This window comes from Symphalangus syndactylus, chromosome 1 (genome assembly GCF_028878055.3).
Source record: "Symphalangus syndactylus isolate Jambi chromosome 1, NHGRI_mSymSyn1-v2.1_pri, whole genome shotgun sequence".
Lineage (NCBI taxonomy): Eukaryota > Metazoa > Chordata > Mammalia > Primates > Hylobatidae > Symphalangus > Symphalangus syndactylus.
In genome coordinates, this window is record NC_072423.2 from 110,538,009 (window position 1) to 110,550,833 (window position 12,825).

The 12,825-nt window shown below is 59.8% G+C and overlaps 1 protein-coding gene across 6 annotated transcripts in view; it reads left to right on the forward strand.

Moving 5' to 3' along the window:
- CACNA2D2 (calcium voltage-gated channel auxiliary subunit alpha2delta 2) overlaps positions 1–12,825 on the forward strand; it is a 142,189-nt gene that overhangs the window by 123,578 nt on the left and 5,786 nt on the right. For 3 of the 6 annotated variants that reach the window (XM_055275869.2, XM_055275879.2, XM_063636409.1), the window contains 18 exons: positions 79–210; positions 400–457; positions 1,189–1,239; positions 1,383–1,482; positions 1,620–1,778; positions 2,025–2,132; positions 2,231–2,309; positions 2,889–2,938; positions 3,125–3,214; positions 3,419–3,490; positions 3,684–3,758; positions 5,021–5,095; positions 5,175–5,246; positions 5,328–5,399; positions 5,503–5,564; positions 6,413–6,489; positions 8,313–8,333; positions 11,015–11,075. In XM_055275869.2, coding sequence (XP_055131844.2) covers positions 79–210; positions 400–457; positions 1,189–1,239; positions 1,383–1,482; positions 1,620–1,778; positions 2,025–2,132; positions 2,231–2,309; positions 2,889–2,938; positions 3,125–3,214; positions 3,419–3,490; positions 3,684–3,758; positions 5,021–5,095; positions 5,175–5,246; positions 5,328–5,399; positions 5,503–5,564; positions 6,413–6,489; positions 8,313–8,333; positions 11,015–11,075 — 1,414 coding nt within the window. The remainder of the gene's footprint in view (positions 1–78; positions 211–399; positions 458–1,188; positions 1,240–1,382; positions 1,483–1,619; positions 1,779–2,024; positions 2,133–2,230; positions 2,310–2,888; positions 2,939–3,124; positions 3,215–3,418; positions 3,491–3,683; positions 3,759–5,020; positions 5,096–5,174; positions 5,247–5,327; positions 5,400–5,502; positions 5,565–6,412; positions 6,490–8,312; positions 8,334–11,014; positions 11,076–12,825) is intronic. The other 3 variants (XM_055275900.2, XM_055275910.2, XM_055275918.2) reach the window with 1 other exon arrangement.

Consider the following 12,825-nt stretch of genomic DNA (forward strand, 5'->3'; position numbering starts at 1 on the left):
AGGCATGAGTGTCGTGGTGGTGGGTTTGACAGGACACAGCCCAGGTGCTCCCCACCCCAGCTCCCCGCTTCCCCCCAGCCACCGTCATCCTCAATGAGCTCAACTGGACAGAGGCCCTGGAGAACGTGTTCATGGAAAACCGCAGGCGAGACCCCACGCTGCTGTGGCAGGTCTTCGGCAGCGCCACAGGAGTCACTCGCTACTACCCGGGTAGGCACCAGCCCCTGTTCCCTGTTTGCCCAGCACCTCGCCTTTCTCCATCTACCAGCCCACCCATCCTGGGGGCGTGGGGCAGGGTGGCTTCTCTGTAGTCTGTGGCAGCCCAGTCGCCTCTGCAAGGCCTGCCTACCCAGGTCAGCCCTTTCCTGCCGGTCCCCCTCACCTTCTCTCCTCCCTCAGCCACCCCGTGGCGAGCCCCCAAGAAGATCGACCTGTACGATGTCCGAAGGAGACCCTGGTGAGCGAGCAAGAAGGGACTGGGGAGGGACACGCCCTCAGCTCCCCACCTTTCCTGCCTGCTCCCCTCCCTCCCCATTTCCAAGCCTCCTAGCAGGGCGCAGCCAGCTGTATCCAATTTTCATTTCACACATCGTTGCCACTGGAAAATGGATCCCATCACCCAGGCAGGCCTCCCAGCTGCCATGCCCCCCGTCCACTGCCCAGCACCCCCACCCACTCAGGACTGAGAGATTGGAAGAGAGATTGGACCAGAGGGGGTGCCCAAAGGCAGATGTAGCCTCTGTAGGGTTGGCCAGCCCCTGCCCCACCCGTCTGAGCCCCAGATATCCCTCCCCTCTGTTCTGCCCCTCCGACAGCTCCCTATGACTCTCCTTCCCTGCCACCTGCACCATCCCATACACAGCTAGACTCTGCCCTTGGGGCCCCCAACCTGAGGCAGAGGATACAACAAGCCACTGAAGCCAGGGAATGTGGCTCCTGCCCCCTCTGGGGATCACCTGCTCATATATCCCCCTGGGGCTTTTTCCTTGCTGAGGAGCCAGACCATTCATGTCATGGGCAAGGACTGTGTCCGTTTCATTAAATGTGGTATCATCGGTGCCTAGAACCCTGCCTGGCCCGCACAGTGCATGCTCAAGAAAAATGTATTGAATCAATATGTATGTGAAGGAAGGAAGGACCCACAAGGTCCCGGTGGGTCTTACCCTAACAGAGGCATCTCCTGGGCAGGTATATCCAGGGGGCCTCGTCACCCAAGGACATGGTCATCATCGTGGATGTGTGAGTGAGCAGTGCTGGCAAGTGGGGCTGGGGCAGGGGCGGGCAATGGGCTAGACTCTGCTGCCCTGAACATCATGAGGGATGGGCAGGAGAACACTTGAGGTTCCCCTGGCTCCTCCACGGCCCCTGCCTGACCTCTCCAGGAGTGGCAGTGTGAGTGGCCTGACCCTGAAGCTGATGAAGACATCTGTCTGCGAGATGCTGGACACGCTGTCTGATGATGACTATGTCAATGTGGCCTCGGTGAGTGCCAAGGTGGCAGACGGGGCGAAATGGGTCACCCCATCTGCCCTGCTCCTATGACCACCACCACCAGCCCCATGCAATAGCTGCCTACCCCGGCCAGCCTGAGGCCACTCACCACCCTACTGTTCCTGCAGTTCAACGAGAAGGCGCAGCCTGTGTCATGCTTCACACACCTGGTGCAGGCCAATGTGCGCAACAAGAAGGTGTTCAAGGAAGCTGTGCAGAGCATGGTGGCCAAGGGCACCACAGGCTACAAGGCCGGCTTTGAGTATGCCTTTGACCAGCTGCAGAACGTGAGCCCCATGGGTGGGCAAGTGGGCGGCTGGGGGAGGAGAGGGCCCAGGCTTGGTGACACCCAGGAAATCAAGACGGATGGCCTCGTTAGCACCAAACAGACAGCTTGGACAGATAGCTCCATCTGCTGTGGGGGAGGAGGGCCAGAGGTCCAGGCCCACTGGGGGAGGGAGGCCCTGCCCCCAGACCAGGGAGGGCTGAGAGCTGGGGCTGAGAGCTGCCTGCCTCCGCCTCACTCTCCTCAGTCCAACATCACTCGGGCCAACTGCAACAAGATGATCATGATGTTCACGGATGGTGGCGAGGACCGCGTGCAGGATGTCTTTGAGAAGTACAATTGGCCAAACCGGACGGTGAGGCTCAGCCGAGGCAAGGGCTGCCCTGACCGGGGCCCAGTACAGGAGAGGGCTGTCCCCTGGTGGCCACAGCAGTAACCTCAAACCCCCCACAGGTGCGTGTGTTTACTTTCTCCGTGGGGCAGCATAACTATGACGTCACACCGCTGCAGTGGATGGCCTGCGCCAACAAAGGTACCTCCCCTGCGCATCACTGTCAGGGGCCTGCCTGCCATTTCTTTTTGTTGATTGCGTATGTTCAACTGGCCATCCATATGTCCATCTGTGTGTTCACCCACTGCAAGACAGTGCCTCCTCCCATCCACGAGGCTGTCCCTCACTCTATCTGGGGGCTAACGTGTCCACCTGACTGAGCCTCTTTTTGCCCGTCTGTCTGTCCATTGTCCAACTGTCCCCCAGCTTGTCTACCCCTGCGCCTGTTTGCTGATCCGTCCATCTCTCTGTGCACTTGGGCCTGGCTGCTGGGTGGACTTTGAATGGCATTGCACCTTAAAATGAGGGACCTCAGACCTCAGGCTCCTCCCTCCCCATCTCTGCCCCCTGCTCTGCTTCCTGATACTGCTGCACTCACTCCCTCTCCATAGCACCGCCCTTGGCAGGGCAGAGGCCGGGAGCGCTAGAGGGAGAGGACCCCAAAAAGAGAGGAGCCCGAGAGGCGAGGCAGGGCTGCAGACACACCCCAGGGGCAGGGCCCTCTGCACATGGGTTCTGCAGTGCCACCCAGGCCCACCTCTGCCTCTCCTTCCTTCACAGGCTACTATTTTGAGATCCCTTCCATCGGAGCCATCCGCATCAACACACAGGTGAGACTGGGGGAGGCCCCTCTTCTCAGCCCCTGGCTTCCCTGCAGGGACACTGTGTGCCATGGGCTGCTGTGGGCCAAGGGCGCCCCCTCACGGCGGCTGGGGCACAATCCCAATGCCTGGGGAGACAGAACAGGCAGTGCCTGGGAAAGGCACTCATTACCCCCACCACTGCCCCCTCCCCAGGAATATCTAGATGTGTTGGGCAGGCCCATGGTGCTGGCAGGCAAGGAGGCCAAGCAGGTGCAGTGGACCAACGTGTATGAGGATGCACTGGTAAGGCCTCTGGGCAAGGAAGGGGTGGGGCTGGCACCCTTCCCCCAGGGATGTGCCCACAGGGTCAAGACCCTGGAGGCCCCCCTTATGGGGTAAACCAAGCACAGGAGAAAGAGGTGGCCTGCACCTCAGCCCCTGCTCTGAACACTCAGGGTGGGGTCAGTGCTGGCCACAGGTGACTCCATCATCTTCCTCTCCCTTCAGGGACTGGGGTTGGTGGTAACAGGGACCCTCCCTGTTTTCAACCTGACACAGGATGGCCCTGGGGAAAAGAAGGTGAGGAAAGGGGAGGGTTGGGGCTATGGGTGTGTCTGGGGAGGAATGGGCATGCCCACAGCAGGTCTGGGGGTGGAAGAGGGGCAGGGCAGGCCTGCACACTGCCTGTGAGAGCAGCTTGAGGCCTTGTGGAGGGTGATTCCCCATGGAATTGAGCTCACTGAGGAGCCCCCCCCCATGCTTCTGCTCCCAGAACCAGCTGATCCTGGGCGTGATGGGCATTGATGTGGCTCTGAATGACATCAAGAGGCTGACCCCCAACTACACGGTGAGCATCCCCCCGCCCATCCGAGTACCCTGCCTCCCATGTGGACACAGGCAGGCTCAGCAGAGGAGACTGATGGGTATTACTGCATCTCCATGGAGACCTCTTGAGTTCAGGGGGTTGGGGAAGGCTTCCCCAGGAGGTGACCTTGGGTCTAGAACAAGGTGACCTTGGGTTGGCAAACTTTCTGTAAAGGGCCAGACTGAATATTTTAGGCTTTGCAGACCTAAATACCCATCTCTTACTCGGTTGCACTGTTGTATTGTGAAAGCAACCACAAACAAAACATAAACAAATGGGCATGGCTATGTTCCAATATAATTTTATTTGCGGATGCTGATATTTGAAATTCAGATAATTTTACATCACAAAATAGAATTCTTCCTTTGATGTTTTTTCCAACCATTTAAAAACATAAAACCATTCTTAGCTCATGGCCACATAGTAATGGGCGGCAGGCCAGACTTGGCCCATGCACATAGGCAGGAGTGTCCCAGGCAGAAAGGAAAGGAGGGGATGGCGTACACTGGAGGCAGAGGGAATTCTCTGGCCAAGGGCCCAAAGGTGAAAAACAATCATAAACCAGGGTAGGGGCAAGATGGCAATGTGGCTGGCCCAGCGCCTGCGGTCAGGGAGTCTGGTTCTTGGCCTGTGGAAGGGGGAGAGGTGTGGTATGTACAACAGCATCATTAAGCCTGAGCCCCCTGAAGCCCCTGCTTGGCCCTGAGCGGGCAGGGGCTGTGGCAGTTGGCCTCCAGGTACAGTAAGAAACTGACTGGGGGAGGTAAGGGCTAGGTCCAGGTCCCACTTACTCCTACTTCCCTTCCACCTGGAAGGGAAGCCCCAGGTAGGATTCCCAAGGGTCCACTCGTCCTGCTGCTCTCTCTTGACATGGGGACAAGGAGGAGGCACAAATCAGGGGCAGTAGTGGCTAGAGGAGGGCCACAGGGGTACAGAAGCAGCAGACCTGTGGGGCCGGTGGTGGCAGAGAGGTCAGGCCGACTGACAGCTCATGAGAATCAGGGGAGAGGATGAGGACTCACACGCCGGTTAGCCTTGGCAAGGGCTGGTGCACAAGGGGCAACCCACCTGCGGGCCTAGCCGCAGAGACAGGCTTATGGCCACGTGGCATGGGGGAGCCCTTAGCCCAAGGCAGTCAAACAGAATCTCTCAGTGCGGTGGAAGTCCAAATAGGGAAGAACTCTGGAGCCCAGGGAACCTCAGCCCATCCCTCCAGACCCTGAGCCCCCAATCTGTGCCTCCAGCTTGGAGCCAACGGCTATGTGTTTGCCATTGACCTGAACGGCTACGTGTTGCTGCACCCCAATCTCAAGCCCCAGGTGAGCCAGACGGGTGGCCTGGAGGGTGGGCAAACCTTCCACAATGGGGACTTCTGACTTCCCACCCTGCCTCCAACAGACCACCAACTTCCGGGAGCCTGTAACTCTGGACTTCCTGGATGCGGAGCTAGAGGATGAGAACAAGGAAGAGGTAAGGAGAGGAGGAGAACAGGGGTGGGGGACAGAGCAGAGGAGTGTAGGGGCCCTGCCCTCACATCTCTGGCCCTTCCAGATCCGTCGGAGCATGATTGATGGCAACAAGGGCCACAGGCAGATCAGAACGTTGGTCAAGTCCCTGGATGAGGTAAGGAGGCAGGGCTGGGGCCCAGGGAGTCAGGGTGGGCACCCTCCTACCCCACCACCCCCTGCCTGCTAGCCCAAGTACCTGACCCGGCCTCCTCTCCCAGAGGTACATAGATGAGGTGACACGGAACTACACCTGGGTGCCTATAAGGAGCACTAACTACAGGTAAGTGAGGCCAGGGCTGGGCGGGCAGAGAGGGTGGGGTGGCCCCAGAGTCTGAGCCCAGCTGTCCCCTCCCTCTCCCACTGTGACCACCATCCCAGTGGGGCACCAGTGGCCAGGGCTACTCACTACTCATCCTGAGATGCTTAGTCTGCCAAGAGACTCCCTGGCCTTTAAGGAACAAGCAGCAGTTCTGAGAGCACAGGACGGTCATCCAAAGTCTCCTCATCACTATGGCCATCTGCACCCAGGATACTGCCCTTGGCATGCTGTCAGCCTGCCTCACAGTCTCAGGGTGGAGAGGGTGCCTTGTGTGTCAGGCTGGGTCGGTGCAGGCTGACCTCTGCCTGCCCCACACAGCTAGTCCATCCTGAAATGCCGGGGCATCCTCACAGCCCATGCCAGCCCACAACTGCCACCCCCGGCCCCCCGCCATATCTGCGCCAGCCCTGCTTTCCACTGGCTTTGAGTATCTGGGGGCTGGTGACCCCACTCCCACGGCAGCACTGGCATTGCAGCCAGCTCATGGCAGCGTCTGCCCCTTGTGGGTCAGAGGGAGGCTGGCTGGGCAGGGGGCTGTTGTGAGAGGCTGCTGGGAGGGGAGATGGTGTGGGGATTTGCTTTGGGGCTGGTTGCCCGGTGGCCCCCAGGAGAGTTTGAGGAGTGGAGAGCCTCCAGGGTGCCAGCCCCTAGACCATGAACCTCCTGCAGCTAAGCAGGGAGAGGGGTCCCTGGTGGTGGGAGGAGGGGATGCCGCAGCTGGGGCCTCTGCCCAGCTCCAAGGCCATGGGGAGGGGGTGCCAGTGTGGCCCGCCTCCCCCCAGCCGTGACCCGCGCTTCTCCCCCCTCAGCCTGGGGCTGGTGCTCCCACCCTACAGCACCTTCTACCTCCAAGCCAATCTCAGTGACCAGATCCTGCAGGTCAAGTGTAAGTGGCCCGGCCCCTGCCTGCGCCCTGCACCCTGCCTCTGCCCCGCACCTTGGCCGGCCCCGGGCAGCACAGCCAGCGCCACTTGCCGGCGAGGCAGTCCCTCCTGCCCAGTCTGCCCACCCTCAGGCGCCCGCAGGCTGGGGCACCTCGAAAGTCTGTGGAAATCTGCATGCTCGCCTTTTCTCAGATTCGGTTCCAGACCATTCTTTCATGGTTTCTGTTGAGGTTGCTGTTTTTGGTTTCTCCTACTCCGTGTCTTCCCTCCTTAGCCTGCCTGCCCCACACACTCCTGGGGGCTGCATTCTTGGAAGACACCCCCTCCCCTTACCTTCCCCCTCCCCTCCCCACCCACCTCCCCTCCCCTCCCCTCCCCCTCCCCTCCCCTCCCCTCCCCCTCCCCTCCCCACCCACCTCCCCTCCCCACCCACCTCCCCCTCCCCTCCCCACCCACCTCCCCTCCCCACCCACCTCCCCTCCCCTCCCCTCCCCCTCCCCTCCCCACCCACCTCCCCTCCCCTCCCCTCCCCCTCCCCTCCCCTCCCCTTTCTCCTCCCCCTCCTCCTCCTGTCCCTCTTCCCTCCCCTTTCCCCTCCCCTTCCCTTTCCCCTTTTCCTTCCCCCTCCCCTTCCCCCTCCCCTCCCCTTCCCCCCACCCTCACCATCCCTCCTCCCCTCACCTTCCCCCCTCCCCTTCCCCCCTCCACCTCCTCTCCCTTCCCTTCACCTCTTCCCCCTCCCCTCAGTTCCTTCCTCCTTCCCCTTACCTCCTCCCCAATCCCACCTCCCCTCTCCTCCTCCCCCCTCCCCTCCTGCCTCTCCCTTCCTCCCCTTCTCCTCCCCCCTCTTTCCCCTCCCCTCCCCTCCTCTCCCTCCAGTCCTTCCCCTCCCCTCCTTCCCCCCTCCCCTCCCCCTTTTCCCCTCCCCTCCTCTCTTTCTCCCTCCCCTCCCCTCTTTCCTCCCTCTTCCTGTTCAGCTCTCTCCCCCTGTGGTGCCCCCTTCCCATGGTCCCTCTCTCTCTCTCTGCCCCCTCCTCTCCGTTCTTTCCTCATCCATCCTCACCCAGTTCCCACTTACCCTCTCATCCTTCTCCTCTCACTTCCTACCTCTCTCCCCTCTGCATCCAACCTCCCTCCCTTAGGTGCTGTCCTCTCTTCTTCCCTCTCTCCCTCCTTCTCTTCTCCCTGCATCTCCTCTATCTCCCTCTTTCTCCTGCTCACCTCCTCCATCTCTCTCTCCCACTCTCCCTCCCTCCCACTCTCCCTGCCCCAGCACCTCCCCTCCTCTCTCCTTCAGTCCCACTCCCCACACTCCCTCCACTCTGCCCCCTGGCTCCCTCCTCACCTTCTTTCTTCCCTCCTTCATTCCCCATCCCCCTTCCTCCCTCCCCCTCCCCTCTTTCTCCCTGCCCCCACTCCTTCCTCTCCTGCCTCTCCCACTCCTCTGCCTGTGGCTCACCCCTGCATGCCCTGCTCATCCTGGGCCTCTCCTGAGAGAGTCTCTAGAGCCTGTGGCCCTGCCTGCCCACCACGCCCGAGGTCACTGGGAGGGAGGCTGGGGCTCCGGCCCCACCGGGCGCCCCCCACCTGCCTGGCCGACTGGGGGCTCATCTCCTTTGAGTTTTCTCGCTCTCTCTTTCTCTCTCATGTCGTTTTTTGCAAGAAGTTTCCTTTCAGTATGATGATGAGACACAATATTTTCATTCAAACAGCCATTGAATAAAATATTGTTTGTGCCCCTCCCCTTTCCCTCCCCCTTTTCGTTTGTTTTTGTGTTTGTGTTGTTTTTGTTTTCCTCGCTTTCTCTCTTGGTGGACTGTCCCAGTGCCAATCAGCAAACTGAAGGGCAAGTATATTCAGAACCAGTGCACCCTCCTCTCCCCACCCCTCCCACCCTCACGCCCCTGCTTGCCCCCCTCCCTGCCCAGGACCAGCCAAACCCCTGCTCTCCAGGGCCCCTTCCCAGCTTCCCCTTGGCTCCTCTAGTTCTTGCCTTTCCTCTGATTCCTAAGCCCCTATGAGAGCCAGTGGCCTGTGCCGCTGGCCCTGCCTGCAGGGTGTTCTCCGGCGTGTTCTCAGGGCCCACAACCCTTTCCTTGGACCCCTCACTCTCTCTGGGAAGGCCCCTGCCTCCCCCACCTTCTCTGTCCCTCCAAGACAACTCAACAGTAGGGACAGCCTGGACGCTTCTCCACCACCTCCCACTCAGCAGGGCAGGAGGCCTGAGATGCAGGGGGTAGATCAGCCCCTAGTGGGGCTCGTGAAGCTGTGGGAAGGGGCCAGCCCACAAGGCCTACTCTGAGGTAGCTCTCCCTCCTCTGATCTCTGGCAGTAGCTCCAGAAGCTGGCAGCCCTCCAAGAAGGGAGGCAGAAGGCTCAGAAGCCTCACACCCTGATGCTGGGGCCAAAGGGCAGCATAGGGCGGGCACCCCAGCCATTGAAGAGCAGGGCTGACCCGCGCCTCCTGGGCACTGACACAGGTGCTGACGTCCCTGTGTCCTGCCGGCCCGCTGCTCCCAGAGGCTTTGCTGAGCCCCGGGGTGGCTCGGCAGTATGGAAAAGGTGTTTCCCTGGGGAAATAAAGCCAGATTTGGGGATCAGGGGCCTGGACAGGGATGGAATGGGATCTGTCTAGACCCCAAGAGCCAGCAAAGGTGTTTGGAGGAAATCAGGCTGGGTATGAAAGGAAAGGTTCTGGTACGCTGGGGTGCCTAAGCCAAGGAGACTTCTGGAAGGGTGGGTAGTGAACCCCTAGACGCTGGCAGAGAGTAAGGGGAGTGAGAGAGGACAGCATTACAAAGGTCTCAGAGAGCCACCTCTCCCAGGGAATCCCTGGGCAGATGGGGCATGGAGAGCTACAAGAGGATGTCCCCATGACCTGGAAGCAGGGGCACCCAAGAAGCCCTAGGGGCCCTGTCCAGCCTAGTCCAGCAAAGGGGATACAGGGATCAGAACCACCTCCAGTGGCCGGGGCGGGAGTGGGGGACGTGCCCTACTCCCACTGGCTTGAGTTGTCTTTTTCTCCCCACCCCCCAGATCCCACCCAGTGACCCCAGAAATGCAGGGCCCTGGTAACAATGACAACATAGCATAGTCTCCTTCCCTGCTCCTTCGCCCTCTTTCTTTTTCCTCCTCTCCTCCTCCTCTTCTCCCCCCAACCCCTTCCCCATCGGCTTGTGTCCAAACCCTGCCTCACAGTCCTATCAGAAAGGAACAGTCCAACCAGTGACTGCCCAGCCCCTCCAAGCACCCCAAGTGCCCCCTCCCCAGAATCTTGCAGTGCATTGTGGGAGTGTTTGGGAGCAGGGACAATCTGTCTTCTACACAAATAAAGCCCTGGGAGCAAAAGAGAGCTCAGAAGTGGAGACAGGCTAAGAAGGTGGACCACCCACAGTGAGACAGGCCAAGAGCAGAGGGACCCCTCCCAGGTGCAGACCAGCAAGGTGGCCGGTCCAGCTGGTCAGGGAGAGGCCACAGAGGAGCCCCAGCGGCCACATCCTCAGGTTCACTCTCAAACCCATACAGAGATACTCACACTCAGGCAAACACACACACTCACACATGCATGCTCACTCACCCACACATGCACAGCTCATAAGCCCAGGGCACAGGCCCAACTGGGGATGCCTCAGCAGCAGCCCTATGCCCTCTCTGGAGCCCTAGCATCCCCCATGGCTGCCTGGAGCCCAGACAGGTTTTAGGAAGAGTGGAGACCCAGTCCGTCTCTGCGCCCTCAGCCAAGGGAAGCAGGTACACAGTTTCCAGCAGCATCCCTGTCCTTCCAGCTCCCCAGACTTTCTTCCCACACTGCGGGAACGGTCCTTCTCACTTTGAGGGTCTCCCTTCACCTCCTGGCCCAGGGAGGACCACCAGCCGCCACAATGCACTGCAGTGAACCCTCAGCTGCCCCTGCCTGTCTCTGGTTGGACTGTTTGTGCCCGTGAGAAACCCCCTCGGTTTGGCCATGTTGATGCCTGACACAGAACAAAAGCAAGACCTACCAAAACGCAAACAGCTGCGGCAAAGAAAGAGCGATAAAAATCCGCAGCCAAAAGCCAATTCCCTTCCTCAAAGTCTCTTTGGAGGCAAAGGAAGCTCAGCATGCGGTTTTTTCCATTATGGATGTGATAAGAGCGAGACTGGCGCCTCCCCCAGACCATGCATATATATAGCAGTGTGTGTATATATATGTGTGTGTGTGTGTCCGTGTATATGTGCTATACAGCCGTATGGAAGCATATACAGCCACGCCAAGGGACTCACTGCCGACAGAGGACCAGGCCCGGGCAACATATTGGCTATAACTGCCCTCCTCCTGCGATGCTGTAGTCTCCACAGGCCCTCCACCCTCCCTGCCCGTCCCTTCTCTCTGGCTCCTGGACGTGGAAATGGCGGGTTTCCTCTTTGCTGGTGTCTCCCCCTCCCTCCAGCCCCCCTCTCCCTTGTCCTTCCAGCCCCGTCAGCTCTGAGCCCCCCGGCCTCCAGCCTCCCCAGCCCCCGCCGGATAACCCCCCGTTTCTGTTGCAGATTTTGAGTTCCTGCTCCCCAGCAGCTTTGAGTCTGAAGGACATGTTTTCATTGCTCCCAGGTAGCTTGCGTGTGGCCTTGCTGAGGTGTCCTTCCCTACCCTGACCACCCCGGCCCCACCTCCTGCACTGCTGCCTGGAGCTCTGTGTGTCTGTGTCCTGTGCAGTGTCATCCCCCAGCCCCCATACATCGCCCGGTATGCGAGGCTGTGTGCATACCCAGGCCATGTACTGCACCAGGCAGCAGTGGCCAGCGGCCTCACGGCCCTAGCTCCCACCAGGCCGGGGCAGGAGGCCTCCAGACTCATCTGCTGACTTTCCCTGCCCTCCCAGGCAACCAGGCAGGAGCCCTTTCCGCCCTGGGGTGGCTGGCTGCGGCATGCCCACCCCTCGCTGGGCAGCTGCTGCTCTGGTTTGTGGTGTCCTGCCCATCCCCCCATCCCTGCACCCCATCGTTGTCCTGTGTCAGTCAGTGTTCGTGTGGGTCTGGGGGCCGAGCCAGCCAGAGCCCCTGTCGGCAGTGCCAGGTCTAGACGTGGTACTTCACTTGAGGGGTGGGGGGAGGAAAGCAGGGGCTTTGAGGAGCTGCTCCAGCAGATAAGGAGACAGGGCCCCAAGCAGGCCCAGGCCTGGACCATCCCGGAGTGCACTCTCAGTGTGCACACACACATTCTCGTGCACACACTGTCTGCCTTTGGCCCACGTCTGGGAAGGCCGGGTCCCCTGGGTGCTGAAGCCCTTCCATGACCCAGGCTTGGGATGAGGGCAGGTGGGTGGATGCAGCTCACAGAGACCCAGGGGCACTGGAAGGCAGCAAACGGGGGCTCTGGACATGCCTCACCTTCGTGTGTGCACGTATGTGCATGCACCCAGTTTCTCTGTGACCCTCTCTGTAGATGTAGTTGTGAGTCACCATGTACATATGTAAGAGTCTGAGCATAAATGTGGGGGTGGCTCTGTGTGTTAGTCAATGTGAGAAGGTATGAAAAGGCCTGTGTGGCCCACATGACCCTGAGGAAGCTCTCTTGAAGGCAGGGACCCTATTCGTTTTTGTCACCTCTGTGTCTGTGGCTCAGGAGAGGTCAATAAATATGTGGAGGGTGAGTGAATGAAGTACCTCACAAATGTGAATGTGTGTACTGTGTGTACAGGAGAGACTGCAAGTGACTTGGTGTATCTCAAGCACAGTCGTGTGGGTGTCACCCTGGGTGTGTCCAGTGTGGCCTCTAGGCACAGAGGTGCAGGCTGTACACTGCACAAAGGCCCTGGGAGCCAAGGAGTGAGTGGGGCCTGAGACCCAGTTCCACGTGCCCTTACCAAGCCACGAGCCCTACCACAGCCTGGGGAAGTGGCACATGTTCAAAAGCCCCACAGTTAGTGCCATATGGGACAATGAAGCGGTCCCTGATGGCAGAGGTATGAATAAGGCGTGGGGCGAGAGAGAGCTCCACCTATCAGGGTAGAGGGATTGCTCCCAAGACTTCCTAGGCAGCAAGCCCCAAGCAGACCCCCTCAAGCCCCACAGCCCCATGTTCTCTGGACCCAGAGCCTGAATGCAGTGAGGGCCTTGAGGGAAGGAGCATTCCAGGCAGAGGGAACAGCCAGTCCGAGGACCCCCATGTTCCCACTGACTTCCTGACACCCTCTGTGCTATGATGAAAAAAGAGAGTATCAGATAGCGTGAGTGAGTTACCTAAAGGCACACAGCCAGGAAGAGGCAGGGTAAGGTCTTAGGCTGACAAAAAATGCCAGTGCTTGTACTTGGGTCCCACCTGCTGCCCACGGGAATGCTCTAGGGCATACACGTGGATG